The 18,978-nt window shown below is 40.9% G+C and overlaps 1 protein-coding gene across 1 annotated transcript in view; it reads left to right on the forward strand.

Moving 5' to 3' along the window:
- asph (aspartate beta-hydroxylase) overlaps positions 1-18,978 on the forward strand; it is a 31,426-nt gene that overhangs the window by 8,848 nt on the left and 3,600 nt on the right. The window contains exons 2-10 of the mRNA XM_079226504.1: positions 3,166-3,330; positions 5,064-5,108; positions 5,984-6,052; positions 13,719-13,760; positions 14,259-14,749; positions 16,593-16,707; positions 17,165-17,245; positions 18,141-18,190; positions 18,371-18,442. Of these exons, the coding sequence (XP_079082630.1) occupies positions 3,166-3,330; positions 5,064-5,108; positions 5,984-6,052; positions 13,719-13,760; positions 14,259-14,749; positions 16,593-16,707; positions 17,165-17,245; positions 18,141-18,190; positions 18,371-18,442 (1,130 nt within the window). The remainder of the gene's footprint in view (positions 1-3,165; positions 3,331-5,063; positions 5,109-5,983; positions 6,053-13,718; positions 13,761-14,258; positions 14,750-16,592; positions 16,708-17,164; positions 17,246-18,140; positions 18,191-18,370; positions 18,443-18,978) is intronic.

Consider the following 18,978-nt stretch of genomic DNA (forward strand, 5'->3'; position numbering starts at 1 on the left):
AAATCAATGAATCTTTGTGATGAATAATCGAAATTGATTATCATTTTTTCCGTAATTGTGTAGCCATATGTTGGTTGCTGCCAAAGTGCAGTTTCATTGTTTTAGATTTGTTTTAATGCTTCTGCACCACATAAATAAAATGGCTCATAAAAATGTATTTATCATGTGGTGAAATTTTAGTATGATGCTGTTATCACAACTGTCCAGTCTGGATAGGTCTTTGACTTTCATGAAATTAAATGGACGTCAGTAGTAGAGTGAAAGGTTGTGTGTTACAAATAGGGTTGGGTACCGAGTTCCAACACGTATGGTATCTACCGGACCGAAAAGCAACGCAGATTTCGGTGCTTTCTTCCGGTGCCTGAGCCGATTTAAATACTTTTTTTTTTTTTTTTTTTACACTACTGTGTAATGTTGCTCGGTTTATAGATACTAAGAAGGTAGCGCAGTGCCCGTACGTTGAAAACAATAAGATTTTGATGTATCGATACTATTAAAATAGCGCGGATCAGAGCGCACTCCTCCACTCTCTGTCGTCCGCCTGCATGCAGAGCGGGGCTCGAGGGGGCGTGGCTTCCAGCGCTCACGCAACACTCACAGCGATCGCTGCAGACACGAGCACGAGCTTTTGAAGGTCCGTCCTCGACTTGCTGGAACAAATCTCTCCCAGTTGATATTAATGATGACGTGTAGTCCAGTAAAGCAGCAGTTTGTAGAATCCAACAGTGTCTGAGTTCTGTTGCACACGGTCCCATCAGGCCACCTGATGCTTGTGTCTGTTCTTTTTTTAAATATATTGTTTATAGTTTGAAATTAAAAGGTTTGAAGCTGTAGTTTGAAGACAAGTGTGTTGTATGTATTTATATGTAAAGTATACTTTAAACAGTTAATATATTGTTCAATTTTAAGAAAAGGAATTTCCTTGGCAATAAAAAAGTATCGGTTTAGGCACCGGTATCGTTTTAAAAGTATCGGTTTAGCACCGGTATTGGGAAAAAACCCAAACGATACCCATCCCTAGTTACAAATGCCTGCAATAAAACTGAATCAAAGGGTCAATTACAGTAACTGCCAAATAAAGACGGAACTCTGTTTTTGTCGCAAAGTTTCTCTTTCTTCTATGAAAATGCAAGATCTTCAGGATTAGTCAGAGGAAAGGGGCAGTCGTTTAAAGCTGGCAGTGCCCGTTCAGCCTGTTCTTCCTTCTCTCTGTGTGTCAGGGCCAGCTGGTCTAACAGCACTATAAATATCTGTGTTTGACCTCCGGCGCCATATCGGGCTCAGAGAAAATAGTGACCGAGAGCAAGGATTTACTGACAGATGAGCAAGAGAAAGAAAGCCAGTCAATAGAGAAGGGAGGGACAGAAAGCAAGACGGAGGAGGTGCGACTAGTAGGGAGAGATACCATTTTCCTAGGCCGTCAGGTGAAGGATGGGTGATCCAGCGACCGTAGTCGAGTCCGCCACATCTCCTGTTGTCACTGCGATCCCCATGGTGATAGCTGGGGAAATGCAAGGTGAGGAAAGCTTCAAAGGTTACTGACAAGAGAGCTGAGAAAGGCAAAGGAGGAGTGTGGAGGTCACTGGTGGGTCTGGTTGGTTGGGTGGGTGGCTGTAGGGTTAAGCATTAAGTGAGGAGTACTGATGACGGGTTGTTTTCGCTGGATTTGTAGTTGCAGATGATGTCACAGCCATTTTATCTGTCTTAAGAAGGGGAAAACGAGTCTTGGAACAAAGAACCTGGCACCAAATAAATACGTGAGTGGAGAAAAAAGCAGATGAGCTGTCTATTTCAGGTTTCTTTCAGTGGACTTTGAGCAGGACAATTTTAACTAGACATCTGTTACTCAAACTTTGATGTCAGTGTATTGAGTTTATTATGGTAGGGTATCAATGGATTGTGTATTGTTCAGAGGTAACCGTGTATCTTTGATATACCTTGCTATTTTCGATCTCTACTCTTTGATTATGTTTCTGAGTTTGACCTAGCACTATGTAACTGACTTCAACACCTGTTCATTCTCTCTGCCACTATTTTCACCCATCATGCATTGTGGGATGTCGGCACCCATGGAATTCCCAACACCCCTGCTCCTTTCCCCCGAGCCATTCTGAAGGATTAGTGCCAATGACATATGATTCAAGTGTTAAAATCTAACGTCTCATTGTATCTTAATGATCCTTTGTAGTTAATGTGAGATCTGTCCAACTGGCACTTAGCCTTTCTTGTCCCGTTTAGGAGTTAAGGATTAATCTTGAGTATTGGGGTAAGGAAAAAGTGAAGCAAAAGGTATACTTGCTGCTGCCACAAACAAATGTCCCCCTGGGGATGAATAAAGTATGTATCTATCCATCCATCCATCTAAACCACCCATGCTAATTCCAGTTAATTGGTATATTTAGATTTATTTTAAACAGGTTACATGTGGGTCTGTTTTTGTCTATTCCACTCTTTGTCCAGTGGCATAGCAAAAAGTAGAGACCATTCTGTGATGGATCACACTTTCCCAACGCCAAAGTGGGTGAGCCAGTGGCCTCTTCCCTACTTCCTACCCCCTCCTTTCGGCACCTTTGCTCAGACTACACCCATGCTGACATTGTTGTCTGTACTATCAGCTGTTGTGCAGTTACATTCAGAATTTTCTAAGGCTACTCCTGCCTACAGGAGCAGGAGGATAGCTGGTATTGGAATGCTTTGCGACAATGTACCGAACATCTCTTACTTTCATGGTTAGGGATGAACACGCATAGCGTTACCTCCCTAGATCAAAGTCACAACTAATATACTTTAGTCAAAAGGTAGACTTAAGATCCTACAACTGAAGAGTCTAATGGGTGGTTTTGGTCTTGGTCCACTATGATTTCTTGGTTCGATGAGTTTTTTTTCTGTTTTATAAAATGTTTAAATTAATTTGTTCTCTCCATGCTGACACGCACACACACTGTGCTAATAAAATAATAATACATTTTATTTGTATGGCGCTTTACAAGGTGCTCAAGGCACTTCCCATGGTAAAAACAAGCAAAAGTGATACTTTTGCTAAGCTTTTTCATAGGATTTTATGTTCCTATTTTAATGCACGGCACGTAAAAATGATGCGTCCCTCTATAAAACGACAAGTGTGAACTAGTGAGTCTGACATTATACACTGTCTTTATGTTGCAGATGGTACTAAAACCCAATCAGCAAATAAGAATGGGAAGAAGGCCGACTCTGGGTCCAGCAGCAGCAGCAGCTTCTTCACCTGGTTCATTGTGCTGGCCCTGCTGGGGGTCTGGACGTCTGTCGCCGTGGTCTACTTCGACCTGGTGGACTATCAGGGAGTCCTTGGTGAGTACTTGATGCATCACAATTACATTTGGAGTACAGAGTATTTTAATATGTTCTTCCTTTCTGTAGTCTTTTCCATCTAATGCACCTTGCTGGAAATGTGTGGTAGCAACTAGTTTAGCATTCTTCTTCATACTTGTATATCATCTGTCCACAATCACATGCACCTGTCATCTGTCCCTGAAGTCGACTTCAGCTGTTTAATAAGAACCATGATATGAGCCATTGTTAGAGCACTAACATGACATTAGCATTCATTACCAACCTGATACAAATCTACTTCAATCCGCCACCAAATACTTATGAAAATAGGATGTAACTCAGCCTCCACAATGGCAGCAGATTAATCGGTCAAATCAAGGGAAAGAAAAAAATGCCACTAGAACATCAGTACATTTTTTAATACATTGTCAATATTGTGTTGATAAAGCTGCATGCCTTTTTAGTCAGACTGTGATACATTTGAGCAAATGAACAACATGGCTCGTATACCATCAAGGATCATTATTGATGAACAGTGGAGCTCAACAGTGGCTCCGACAGGGCTCGACCTTAAGGATGTCCCGGGGCCCCAAAAATTTTAGATTGGGAGAATGGAAAAATGAAGTTGGATCAAGAACTTTACAATGAATGGGAATTTTGTGTAGCACACAGTTCCTATTAAACCTCCATGACAATATTAACACACACCTGACTGACCTCATGACAGTTGTAAGCTAGGGTGTATTTAGTTCTGGGACGATGGTGGAAAAAGTTTAGTTAAGAGCCTTGGTCTCCAGTTCAGTAAGTGAATTTCCCATCCATTCCCTCTGACGTTTCACAAAATCCTTGTATAAAGGGGAGGAGGGAGGGGGGGTGGGGGGGGGAACTAAACCAGTGTGTGTGTGTATATATATGTATGTCTATCTATCTATCTATCTATCTATCTATCTATCTATCTCTTATTTAAAAGGGACCATGTAGAGTTAAAACATAAATGCACTGTACCAGATTGTAGCTACAACTAATTTGTATCTGTAGTCCCTTGAAGCCGGTCTGGCATTGATTGTGACCATAAAACAACAGTTACTTGTCACATAAACCTCGCTGCCTCCAGGAATCTACCAGCCCATCTAAAAATGAAGACTTATTTGGCAACTCTGTGGCAGGAACGCATTTTCAGTGAACCATTTTTGATACAAAGCAGTAAGTTTCCAAACGAGCTGTCATGTCGGTCCGGTTTGAAATCCCGGAGCAGGCGACCCGTGGAGCAGGATGTACACTTACTCATGTTAATGGGGTGCTCCTTCTTAAAACAAGGATGATATCATATGGTCATCATTGTGTGTACAGGAGACCATATCACCGCTTCATAGCTTGTGGTTGGTCCTCCTTGGATGGTTATGACATTATGGCTCCAAATCCTCCATTCATTTCTGCAACCTAAGTTTTGTTAGGGGCTTTCATTTGTTACAGTACCATTTCATGACCAACATCTATTTGACTCTCCAATGTAACTCAAATACGGTTCTCATTGGTCCGTGGCATGTGGACCGCAATGTATACTGCACCCGCCCCTTAACAATGTATTTTTACTGATTTGTACTGTTGATCAGAGAATAATGTCTGCCACTAATCTGCACCCTTAATGATTCATGTTTGTATAGTACTCAATTATTTATGGGAATTATGAATCTCTTCTGTCTTATTTCTTAATCAAGCTATTCCAATATGTGTTTTGTTTTTGCATGCAGACAAGGCTAAGGGCTTTCAAATTAACCTGTCTGACGCCTTGCAAGGTAAAACATTATTTACATTCTTGGTTTTTGTCCTGTGTCCTTTTGGTTGTGCTCTCAGGATATTTTCCTCTCTCCCTTACACCCACTTCTCAGAGCCCTGAATCTAAAAAAGTAAAGGCAGTTATGAAGGAAATATTCACACAGATTGAAAATATAACTGTTTTTAATGTTGCAAGCAGAAAAAAGATAAGATTTTATTTTTAGAAATTGATCAATGATATCATTGAGCACAAGCCATATCAAACATGACATGCTTTTTGTTGAATTGGTGGAAGTTGTGTTCTTTGTTTAGCTGGAGGAATGTGTGAATAATGTACTGCCTCAGCTGGTTTAAATCCAGGGCTCAAACCTCATGTCCATCCCGTCCACTGTAGCTGGCAGACACTAGCTAACCCTACACCTTTTTGAAACTACTGATCCTAAACCCAGACCACTTCCTAAGTTCCAAGTGTTCATTAATGTCCCTCAAACAAACCTTTTATTTTATAGTAATATACATTCTAGATCAAATGCACTGATTGTTGCCACGTCCTGTCTTTACCCATCTTGCCTGCATGGATCCTATATTCCCTTGCATTTAAAGGGATTCACCAAGCTTTCAGATGATTGTGTCCTGGGCCAACCTGCCCATTTGATTAAAAATGAATGAATTAAAAGGAGTGCACAATTTATCTGTTTTATGAAGGATCCGTTTGCTCATGCTAAAAGTTGGAAAGAGACGGAAGATGACAAGTGGCCAGTCTCACACAAGCTTGGTGCATGTCTTTAAGTGTCCGCCTGTGTTCACTGATGCATGTAAATATCCAGCTGTCACGTGTTTGTGTAGTTACTGTGAGAACAAACAAAGTCTACATGTGTGTTTATTACTGCTGTAGGTAAACTGGTGGCATACGATACAGATGGAGATGGTGATTTTGATGTCGAGGATGCTAAAGTTCTGCTAGGCAAGTTGATTTATCTCTAATTTACAACTAATGTTGGTGTTTACCATCAGTGTCTTGCATAAATCCAAACAAAGGGCAACTACATGTCTCCATTGACAAACACCTGAAACACTGGGGACATTGTACATGATCCAGTCACAACTGATTAGTTTCCTGTTGGAACCGTTCTGCAGGCCACTGATGGTTTGTTTTCTCTTTGTTAATTACATTAAATTGCAGTTTGGGTTTATTTTGCATGTCTGATAATTGTGTAGCTGACAGTTACCATTTAGACAATCTCATCAGTGAAAACTGCCGACACTTGTGACCTTGGTATGTCTGTGAATGTTTGTGTTTTCTTTAATATTTTGTTTTCTAAAATGAAAGTCCCCACATTAATATTCTTTTAAAGTTTGAATTAGTCTAAGGTCCCTAAAGCTTAGGTCCCAACTAAAGAAGGCAGGTGCTTCGTAGTAGGGCTATAACCAACTAATTGTTTTCGTTAAACAGCCTGTTAATAGAGGATGGAATATATGAGGCTCATCAGGATCAAGGGTCGGTTTAATTTTTTCCATTTAACCAAAAGTAGATCAATGTGCCAACCGTCCTCTTCCATGCACCAGTCCTTTCCTCAGGAAATGTTCTGTTTGGATATTGTGGACATGACACCCATGTCTATGTTGTAACGGTGTAGTTTTAAGTTTTCCTGTGTGAAGCTTAAAGCATTCAAGACAGCTGGGAGTTTGATAAGTACACGTAGTTCCCAGTTATCATCAGTGCTGCTTCCCCCACGTGATATCTGCTGCATGTTGCATGCTTTTAAACCGGTTTGGCTTAAACTCTTTTTTTAAATTGAATTTATTTTTTTTCTATCTTGTTTATGTAACTTCCAAACATACTGAAAGGTGTACACTCCTCTTGACATGTTGGATCACAGCTGTATGCAAATGGTTAATTTCCAACAGAAGAGTCAACATTTTGGACTTGGTATGAGAAGATGCCCTGCCTACAATCTGAAAGAATAGAAATTATTTCCTGGCTCTGAAATGAGACGGCCATGAAAATCACAATTTGCAGTTTGTCTTGGTTCACATGTTTTTACATGGAGGCTGGTGAGGATTGATTGCAGACAAACTGTTTGCTCTCGTCTGAATCTTTGGATGGGTACGATATGTAAATCTACACTTTTTGCAATAATCCAAATACGCACCATTTTGCTCGACGCATTTAGGATGCTATCATGACATGCAGCAAACTGTGCTGAAATGTTCCTCTTCTGAAGTACTGTTACATCGCAGCATACCATCAGCTCTTATGGAGGCAATCTGATCTGTCACCAAAGTGAATCCTCCTTCAGAAAGGATTTTCTTTTTGCCCAGCCCACCTTCAACTTCTCCATCTAACTAGCGACCCATCATCCATCCCTCTGCCACCAACCCTTCTAAAATTAGCTCAAACACATAGTTAAAAACGTTGTTTCCTTCTTTGCATTAGTGCTCTTTCCATTTTATTGTGATCCCTTTTTTGAATCTTTCCTTTGTGTCCTCTTCTTTGTCTCACTCTTATTGTGTGTTTGTGTCTGTCTCTCTTTAGCTCAGCATTTTTAAATTGTCTGTGATAGTCATAAGAGCTAGCTTTGTCAGAGTGCACTATAATGGCTGATGCACATTTTAGTTTTGCAGTGCAAGGGAATCTATCATTGAAACATTTCCAATACACACTGAACTTTGGTATTTTTCCACTTTGATCCTAATTTCCCATGTTCTTTTGTCTACAGAACTAATGGGGTCGACAGTTCTTGAAATAGTTTCAATTAGCAGGCGCTAAACGGGCTGTAATGTGAAAGACTCGGCAACTCCTTAAGTAAATGTAGTGCCACGCCCACTAAAGGTGCTTGTTTTGCCTCTGACAGGCTCCGATTGTTGTTATAAATGTCTGACAACATTATGGAGAGAACCCTACAGAGTAATAAAACCTTTTGCTTGAGCCCGTCTGTATTGTCATGTAACTTGTTGGCAGAAGACAACGGTGGAGTGAGAGTTGGAGAGAAGGGCCGGTGTTGGCAGTTTGTTGTGTTGGAGAACAGAAGGTGTAGCTTAGTGTTATCTACAAGATTTTCAGTGTGCAAGGGAATTTTAAAGTGCTTCACATAAAACCATTAAGCATCAACACATAATGCAAAAGAAAAGAAGATTTAAAAACAATTAAGAACATTAAAAACAGCCCAAAAGCTAAAAATAGAATACAAGTTGCGGTTTAAGAAATGAAATGCAGCTGTCAGATGCAGAAATTTATAAAAAAAAACTTAAATCTGGTTCAATTAAAGGCAACAGCAAACAGAAAAGTCTTCAATCTGGATTTAAAAGAGCTGAGGGTCTCTGAGGGCCTCAGCAGACCTGCAGCGTTCAGGAACCTTGTTCTAGATATGTGGGGCTGAACGCTGCTTCTCCATGTTTAGTCCTGACTCTTGGAACAGAAAGTAGACCCGTCCCAGACCACCTAAGGGGTCGGGATGGTTCATAAGGTAGCAGCAGATCACAAACATACTTAGGCCCTAAACTATTCAGTGCTTTATAAACCAGCAGCAGGATTTTAAAGTCAATTCTTTGTTTGACAGGGAGCCAGTGCAAAGACCTCAGAACTGGAGTGATGTGATCCCCTTTCCTGGTCTTAGTGAGGACTCGAGCTGCAGCGTTCTGAATCAGCTGCAGCTTTCTGATTGACTTTTTACAGAGGCCTGTGATCACACCGTTACAGTAGTCAAGTCTACTGAAGATAAATGCATTGACAAGTTTTATACCTACCCTAAACGATTACATCACAACCCGTTTAATGCCAGCCGTCTGCAGCCTTCTGGAACAATTCTAAATGCTGTTGTCTCCATTCGTCACTTGGACACAAAAACATGGGAAAATAGGATCCAATTTAAAAAATACCAAAGTTGACCTTTTAATAGTTTACCATTAACACCTTTCTGAAACTTAAGTATCACAAATGTTCCACTGTATACTGACCAATTCTTGCTTTCCACCATAATGTGTGTTTGACAGCATGTGGATGTGCCCACATGGAAACTCTTGTCTATGATGCTACGGCTGTCTCCACATGAAGTAGGGCTGGACAACATGGAGAAAATCATATATAACTATCGTTGACCAACTAAAACGATCTGGATTGCGATTATCTTGTAGGGTTGAGCATTGGTGCTTTTAAAAAATCCACCATGAGATTTATGATAAATATTAGTGATGTTGGTAAAGGCAATTAATACAACAGGGTAGTCTAGTAGGTTGTGAAAATCACTTTTATGTAATGCAGCCTTTAAAACTACAACAAGACAAGACTACTGCTATAGTACAATATATAGTCTCTTATTCCAAACGGATATCATATTGATATGTATTGTCCAGCCCTAGAGTCAGTGCAGAAAGTTATCTGATTTTATAAATGTGAATTCTTAGATTCAGCACTGCTATGAGGTTCAGGATCGCTGCTCTCCTTTGTCTAAAGCTGGCAAAGTGATTTAGTTGGTGATCATGTGTAGACAGCCAGACTCCAGCTGCTTATGATAAAGCCTGTGTAGTTCCCTCGCTGCCTAACATGCGCTTAAAACTTCTCTTACCTTCTCCTCTTGTTTCTTTCTTTTCTCCTCTGCTTTGAACCCTCTTTCATTACATCTCTTCTCTCCATGTGATTCCACCTTTTCTCTTTCTACTTCTCATTATTTTTTTCCACTACCTTTTCCCACACTGTTCCATCTCATGTTGTGCTCCCAAACTTTACCCTCTATCCCCTCACACCGCCACCACCACCCCTCTTGTTTGAGTAGGCCTGACCAGTGAGGGCGATGGTCAGGGTGAATCCGAGGTTCTGGATTGGTTAGAAGAAGTGGAGGAGGGCGGCTCTGATTGGTTAAACGGTTTCTTCACTTTCCTGTACGGTCTGATAAACCCCGTGGAGGAGGAGGAGCACAGTGCATCAGGAGGACTCATGGAGGCACGGGAGGAGGAGGAGGAGAAGGAGGAGGATGAGGAGGATGATGATGATGAAGGGTTCAGAAAAAGAGGAGCAAATGATGATGGAAATCGGGGGCAGAAGATTGTTATAGTCGGCCTTCATAACCAATAGCCTCAGGCCACCTGCAGAAAGCCAATTATCCTCTAATGCACTGATGTTCAACCAAAAGACCTCCCCATCCAACAGCCCAAGCCACAGCGTTCCTACAATATTTGTTCTGCTGATATTGGCTGGTTGGTTTTTGCAACTTAACCAAGCCAGTATCTTATAGATATAGAAATGTCCAGTCTAACATAGGGTTTCATATACTGGAATCTCCAAATATTGTCAAACTCGACAAACAAGCTTCAATCTTGTATCGTCACAATCTTGAGGTGAAATCCTTTTTGAAAGTTTTCTATGATGTTGGTCCCTGTGCTGGCATATGGACATGTTTCTCAGGAACACTTTTAGAAGTCCTCTCTAAAATGTTTTGTTTTTAAGAATCTATTGGCTTTTTTATTTTTTACCAATATTGCAAAATGCAAATATTGTTTGCACTCTGACAGCTGCTTAGTTGCCCTTTTTTCTCTGACATTTTTTTGCTGCATGCCATACAAATTGATCCTCAATATTTGCTTTGGACTTTGGGATTATGAGCATGGATTTGTTCTCTCTCGAACCTCAAGTTTAAAACTCTTGGTTTTGTCTTTGAACGCATTTCTTCCTGCTATTAGTTGGGGTCTGTATCTGGATAAGAACATATGCACTATTGCAGGTACAAATGCACCAAGAATGCATTGCAATTTAGATCCAATCACAATGTGAGCAGACTATGGGTCGAGAACACTTTTTATGTACATGGTGCAATACGATGCTCTTGATCCGATGCCAATATCCAGGTAATGTATGCAGATTGCACGTTAATAACAGGTGGAAATGGGGTCTTGAACTCGTACATAAATAGCACTGAAAGTTGTAGGACTGTTTTTAGTTTTTATTTGTTAGTGTATATATATTGAGCCACGTTGATGCGCCTTATGCTTCAGGTAATCTACATGTTGTTTGTCTCATGACATCCCTCTGCTCAGCAACAGCATATATAACTATATAAACCTTTGCTATTGCAGACATGCTATAGAAGGACAAGCACATGTGTTAATAACATTCATGGCCGCATTTCATTAAAGGGAGGTCCAGGTATCGTGTATACTGGCTACCTGGAATAGTTTACTGGGACACTTATTGAAACTGAGCCACCTGTGCGTTTCGTACAATGACGAGTTTAAATGTCTGCTTTGTTCCATGCTCCTGTAAACCCGACCAAAATATCTTTCACCTCCAGTAGTTGGTTTAATCCAAGCTTTTGCTTTGTGACTAAGCATGGGTAGATCCATTCATGTCCAAATGGTGCCATTCAAGTTAGTTTGTGTTCTGAGTCAAAGATGAGGGCACTGCACTATAACTGTGTGATGTGTTCAGAGCCTTAGAGGACTGAGTCAAGTGATGCCGACAAGAGACCTGTTTGATTCTTCCAACGGCAGGCGTTGTGTTTTTCACATGCGTGAAAGAGGTTGTGTGTGTGCTGTGTCAACAGGTCTGCTATGAACCTAATGGCTGTCATATATATATACATATGTGACACCTTATTCAGAAAACGGGCTCTTCTGCTCTGGGGTGGAGTGAATGAATCTACATGATGCTACTGATGCATTAAAAACACTGGATAACACCGGACGTGCATAACTTTTAGGCCTTGTGCACTCTGACTTAAAATCACTCTGCCAAATACAATAGTGTAAGTATGGGCTTTATTGCCAGTTGTCCTGCCATTTACCTAACTGCCATCTCATATCTGTCTCAATCAGATTTAAGCAAACTAGTCTTGTTCTGGCTACCGGAAGTTGGACTTTTTTCTGGCTCACTGTTTCCATACTGACATAAACAAACAGAAAATCTGATGCGTTCCTTTTGGGAAAAAACACGTGGCTTCTGACTCATTGCAGATATAATTTAATGCTCTCTAATAACATAAAATCCATCAAAAATGGCACCTAGATATGGTTACAAGGTTGGTACTATGTCAACTAATAATTCACCCCTGTGGTGATTTATACATTTCTTACTTAAACACTCACTTCAGGTGCTTCCCTGGCCTGTAGATGCACATGCTACTTTGATGGTCATTCATTTAACAACTGTAAAACCTCTATTACAAAGCTGTTTTTACATAATTAGTTTCTTTGCAAATGCTTTTGCTGTGTTTTTAAGCCAAAGTATTTGAGATGAACACAAAGGTCATGTAATGCCACTTTGAAGATATTGGCAGCAGGAACTAAAACGTTACTGTACTGTGTGACAATAAGTATTATTAGTATTTACACTAATTTGCTGCTCGTGGTGTGACTCATTGGAAACTATTTGAGAATCAGAATCGGCTGCTGGCTTTAGCCTTTTAAACATGAACCGTAGTCTCCTTTCTTTTGTACAATGTGATGTGGGTTAACTGACTTTAAATTGGTGATTGCCAGTTTTACAAATGGGTAAACTTCATTAGATCGTCAAACGGTATGAACTTTTGGAGAAACGCAACCCAACGATACGCTGACAAATCACAAAACCAGCAATCCATAGCTGTGCAACCCTGCCACAACTGAAGCAAAGATGTTCATCACAGCTTCTGATTCTGCACTGCTTATCTTGAATTTAGTTTCTCGTTGGTTTATAACAATGGTACTTTTGCATGTCACGCCCCACTTTGGAGGAAGAACATTGTTCATGCCCCACCGCCCCAACACAATTGTAACAATAGTCCATGCTAAATTTTTATTTTTGAGACTCCTCCATCCGTGCCTTTTCAAATAATAGAATTTATAAAATTGCAATCACTTTCAAGTAAACCAGATTGATCCGTCAAACAAAAACAAATAAGATGTCACTTTGTTAGAACAATGCAAATAAAGTTATATTTGGCAAAAAACTGCTTAGTGTGGTTGCAATTAACCTGTTTTGCACAAGATAATAACAATAACGTGCAACCTGTGCGAAACAAAACAGAATTAGTGCAGATATGTAAGCCATGATGTTTTATCAGTATTTGTGACTGCAATGAGCTGCTTTCCTCTACAAATCTTTTTAAAACGTGGTTGCAGGCTTGATACGGACGCTTATTCATGCTCAATGTTGAGCTTAGATCTGTTTTCTGTTTTGAGAAAAAAGAAGTTAGTGTGGCGAACTTGAGTTTGAGGCTGGCTTCATGCAGCATGTCTAGGGGACCAATGGCTTGTGCATGAAGTGCAACTGGCCTTGGTGCTCGTGGTGTGATTGCTATGGATCGGCACACGGGTGAACCTCAGATTAATGATACAATATAAAATAGATATTAGAGATGAATTATGAGATGTTTACACTAGCTGTAAGAATATTATTATACACCAGTAACACTACTACTGATGAGATTTATTTTAATCCATAAAAATACAACCTTATATGTCCTAATCTTTTGAATTTAAAATGTATATTTGATCTGCTCCGAACCGTGAGTTTTAGCATCCGTTGCACCACCAATTGTAGCGCATCTTCTTTTTTTTGGCTATACAAAATGTATTGAATTGAAATGGTATGTAATGATGAGTCTAGCCTGTAAAGGAGCCCAGTGTAGTAACTCATGTCTGTTTGTATGCAACATCAGATGAAACCCCTGGAGACGCAGCCAGGAGAGGAGCTCAGAAAGGTATCGTCATGCAGCCACTTGCATGAAGCTGTGCTGTGACACTGTGGGCGAGACTAATGGATGAAGTTTCAACTATTAACAACAACTTGTGAGCTTAAAACCAACTGAGCGTTGGATCTAAGATGAGTTTGGTTTTGAATTAATGAGTCATCGGATTTGCAGTGATTCAATGATGCGCTGAATTCATACTCTATTCTGGTTAACATGGATGTGACTAAAGTATTCTCATTTTGGTCATAACACAATGTGTGTGTAAATCCTGTTTTAAAGCAGTTTACGCTAGTTTAAAGTGAGTATACAGACCAGTGTGGTTTACAGAGGAGAAAAGGTGTAAAGTATGGCATGGAACCAGTTCTAATTCATTTACAGACATGTATATGCATGCCTGACGTGTGGTGAGGTTTAATAACGGAGTGAATTTGAGCACGTCTTTGTCCTCTAAAAGCAAATTTTACAGTTGGTAAAACACCAAGCGGTGTTGTTGCTCATCCATCCCAGAAACCTCTCCCACCAAGGAGGTTGGCTTGAAGCTTCGGGAGGCTCTAAAGCAGCAGCTGGCCATCATCCATGAACGCGTGGAGGCTAAGAAGCTCGCCAAGCTGGCACTGGCTGAGGTCAGACTGCTGCTGGCCAAAGAGGAGGAGGACAAGGAGCTGGAGCTAGGGAGGAAGGAAATCACTGCCAGAGTGAAGGAAAGAGTGGCCACCAGGCTGCAAGAGGAAGAGGAGAAGCTGGAAAAAGAGGAGATGGAGAAGGCTCTGGAGAAACAGAGGAAGGAAAAAGGAAAACAACTGGATGTGAAAAAGGAAGAGGAGAGCAAGGAGGAGAAGGAAGGGGAGCAAAAATCAAGAAAAGGAGGGGAGACTGAGAAGTCCGAGAAAAACGGAGAGGGAAGGAAGGCACAGGAGGAAGTCAAGGGCAGAGCGAAAGAAAAAAGGAAGGAAAGTGAAGCTGAGAAATCTGACCAGAGAGGCAGGAAAAGAAGTGAGGTGTGAATATTCTAGAGGTATAATTTGTCCCCAAAGGACAAATTAGAGGCCATTTCAACATTGGAGCAGGGGATCAAACGAGTATTGGGTACTGACTAAAATGGGTCTGCGTATCAAAAATGGTATAAAAATTGCCGTGCTGAAAGCTGCAATCAAATGTCAGCTTCATATTGTTGGTACTTATTCTTTCTTCAATTCCTGATTTAGATCAAAATGAAGATAAGAGGGATTTGGTAGGAAACAGTTTATTTCTCAAAGTTATGCCAAGTTTTTAGTATCTGCACCAAAACTCTGGTATGCTGTCCAATGAGAACCATGTGGTCTGTGTGTCGATGGAGAGGCCCGCCACTGGTCCAGCCTCTCGTAGTCATGGTGATGGTCAACAGGAAACTGCAGTTACGGCTCTTAACCCAAAATAATAAAAAGCTATTGTAACAAGATGTGTACTTTTTGCTGTATTCATAGACTTCGAGGTAGAGCGAGATGCTGAGTTGGTAATTTGCTGGACTTCTGGGTTGTGAGCTCGCCAGTTAAAATCACTGGTAGAGATGCTGTCTCCTACAAGGTGAGGACATACTGGGATAGTGGGAAGGACAGGAGTGATGGAGCACTGATAGATACTCAGTGTTTATCAAGTGTGATGTAGTGTTCATGATCATGTTTAGATGTGACTACATTAGGAAATGTAATCCATGAATTATGACAATGTGAGTTTTGATGAATTTTCTTTTGTCAATAAAGTTTGTGGATCCCTGTAAGTGCCTCTTTTCTGCCACGAAAGCCACTCCTCTGTGGGGCGTGTCCAGAATAATCAAAGTCAACTTCTCAAGGGTTCCTTGTCTAGGGATAACACATAGATTTTCTGCACATAACACAAAGCACCATTCCTTTAAAAACTTTTATTCGGAATGTCTGTTGAACTGGAACACAAATTTTTGTCCCTTTTCATTACAACGATATTGTGTCTGATTACAGCCCCATGCCGTAATCAGGTAGTTATGGGAAACGTTTGTTCATGTGAACGACGATACCAATGAGGACCTTTTTTACTAGAGGTGCAACTAAAACTCACGGTATGGATCAGATCACAAACACTACATTTTACTAGATTGCATGTTCACACACCATGATGTTATATTTTACCTTTGCCCAATTCTTATTTTCACTGAACAGAGCCTGAACGCATCATAATGAAACTGAACGGAACCTTCGTTCTCCTTCCGTCAATGTAAACACTGATTGGTTGTTTATAAGGTACTGTTATCAGATACTAGAAACACATCAACAATGTCCTGATGAAATTTTACTGAATAGTGGAGGACAATGATGCTAAAGTTAAATTTCACACTGATGGTTAACATTAATCTGAGGTTCACACATGCGCTGAACTGTCGGTACTGATCACACTACAAGCACCAAGGCCAGTTGTACTTAATGCACACGCCATGTAGTATCCTTGAAAAGCTGCATGAAGCCAGCCTCAGCCTTAAACTGAAGTAAACCACTGTTGCTGTAAACCAACGAGAAACTCAACTCAAGATCAGCTGTGCAGAATCTGACCTGAGACTGTTTATGCTGCATTCACACCAAATGAGACCTCAGCAATATTGAGCAGGGTTTCTACGGCGGTGTGACAGTGGACTGTGCATCACATATGTCATCATGCCCCGCTGACCAGCAACACAAGGTCCACTATGAATGTAGTTCTGGTCTTCATACGTGTGTATGGAATGTGGCCTATTTAAAACCCCAGTCATTAAATATTGATTGATATTTTTCTATGTGATCACGGACTCTGTACAGACACTATGTCTATAATGTACACATGCGTATTTTCTGCCAGCAACATGTGCATTCATCTCATGTAGGACTGAAAGAGAAGGCTGTGGTCGTCACTTCCCGTCGTGAAGAAGCTGCTGCTCCAGTGTGGACTCTAGAACCTGAACCCACACCAGAAGGTAACACACACACACACACACCTGTTCCTGTTCCTGTGATGGCTCACAGGAACATGTTGATAATAGGAGGAGAGGGAACACAGGTGTTTTATGTTGACCGATTACCACAGTATATGTAGTCAGTGTTGCAGCATCACAGTATACCGTATGTTATCGGTGACAAATTGGTTTCCAAAAAGTAAAAACTATACTATAGTTAATGTCTTCATAGTTCTACTCAGCTGGTGACTTTTACCTGTGCCTTAATGATGGAAATTGAAACCAATATATATATATATGCTGTGATATCAAACAGCTTTTGCGGCTCCAGACAAACTTTATTTGGTGTAAAAAAATGTTTAAAAAAAGGGCAAAATGTCTCTTTGGATATGAAAGGTTGCTGAGCCCTGGGCTCGTTGAATAATCTGCTTGCTTTTTTTATTTCAATGGAATGTAAACATGTCTCCTCTCTCCTCAGCTATTGTTGAGCCGGAGCCCGAGCCTGTGGAAGATGTGATTGAAGCTGCTGTAGCAGAAGACACCTCTGCGCCGCCACCAGGTGTGTGTGTGTGTGTGTGTGTGTGTGTGTGTGTGTGTGTGTGTGTGTGTGTGTGGTGTTTCCCCTACCGTTATATCGGGGGCAACCTCCACCCCCTTGTCATTTTCTCTATGGCGCCAGATCACAACAGAAGTCATTTAAGGTTTCCTTTCCTATAGAACAGGTCTACACCTTGTTCTGTTATTAAACAAACTAAACGGACGTATGTTATTGATCTTATCCACACGACAGCATATCATTTCTGTCTCTACATGGTTGCGTTAACACTTCTCCTCTGCTCTCTGTGTTCCGCCCCGATGCAATCAGATACGTGCGCGCACACACAGGCGAGCACTGAGCACATTCTCACCAGCGGACAGAGAACGTCAAAAAATATGTCGCGTGAAAAGCAGACCGCTATATCTGCGTTTTTGAAACGCTCCCAGGGTGAAGATGGCAACAGTAGCTCTCCTGTGAGAAGCAACCGTAGCAGCTCTCTGAACCCGGAGTAGCTCTCCTGCTCCTGTGTCTTGTACCCAACAATGAGCCTGCTGGCTTCACATATTACAAAAGTACAAAGTACACGGACATAAGTACACAGACATAAAACTAAGTCATTACTAAATACATGGAGAAATGCCTGTACTTTCGGGTAAATGTTTAGTTACGTCGTTAAGAGCATGCGTGACTCACCAATTCTTGGCTTTTCTGCTGTTCCGTCTCTCAAAACAGAATACAGATCTCAGCTCAACACTGAGCATGAATTGAGTGGCCGTATCAAGTCTACAACCCTGTTTTAAAAAGATTTGTAGAGCAGGGCAGCTCACTGCAGCCACTAATACTGATACAACCTGTGTGTGTGTGTGTGTGTGTGCGTGCGCCAGAGAACCTTCTAACAATCTGCCTCTCCCTCTAGAGCCTGAGGTAGCAGCTGAGCCAGAACCTGAGCCTGTGGAGACTCCTGAGGTTGGTACAGACCACGTTGATTATTATAATAATCTGCTAAAAGTTTACACAAGAAGCTTCATATTTAATGAATGAGTGAAACACTTGGTCCTTCAAAGAATCAGTAATAACATTGTATTGTACTTTTATAGATTCTTAACTCACCTTTTGATGACGTGTGGGTGGTGTATTCCTTTTCAGGTGATTGAGGAGGAGCCGGAGGTGCTGGAGGAGGAGCCTCTTGCTCTGGAAGAGGAGGCTCCAGTGGAGGAGGTTTGTTTTTTACCTCAGATTTATGAGCTTTACTCAACAATCTTTATGTCCTAGTCTGTCTCCCTTTTTTCCTTTTTAATGCTAGTTCCCACAATAGTTTTTGCTAAGTGTGAAGCCCCTTTTGTCCACCTGTGTAAAGGACAGTGTAGCAGCAGGAATTTAGACCTGCAGCCATCAGTACTGCTTCGTACACTACAGTATTTAGTGGAGCACTGCCTTTTTTTTATAGCTGCTATTTTTTTTGTGTTTCAGAGATTTCTATGCTACTCATAGTTAAAACTGATATATAAATATACGAGTAGTGTTTAAAGCTACAACAAACAAACTTCAACAAATGTAAAGAACAGTACATTTCTACAGGAACTACCAGAGTGTGTATGTTTCCTCTGATTTGATCAAATATGTCCATACGTGTTTTAAAGCTATTCAAATGTGTAAAACCATATATTTTTATAACGCTTTTCAGGCTGTTCCAGTCGAGGAGGTTGAAGAATTAATGGCAGACCAACCTGAAGAGGAGGCTGCACCTGAAGAGG

This window comes from Taurulus bubalis (assembly GCF_910589615.1).
Source record: "Taurulus bubalis genome assembly, chromosome: 1".
NCBI lineage: Eukaryota > Metazoa > Chordata > Actinopteri > Perciformes > Cottidae > Taurulus > Taurulus bubalis.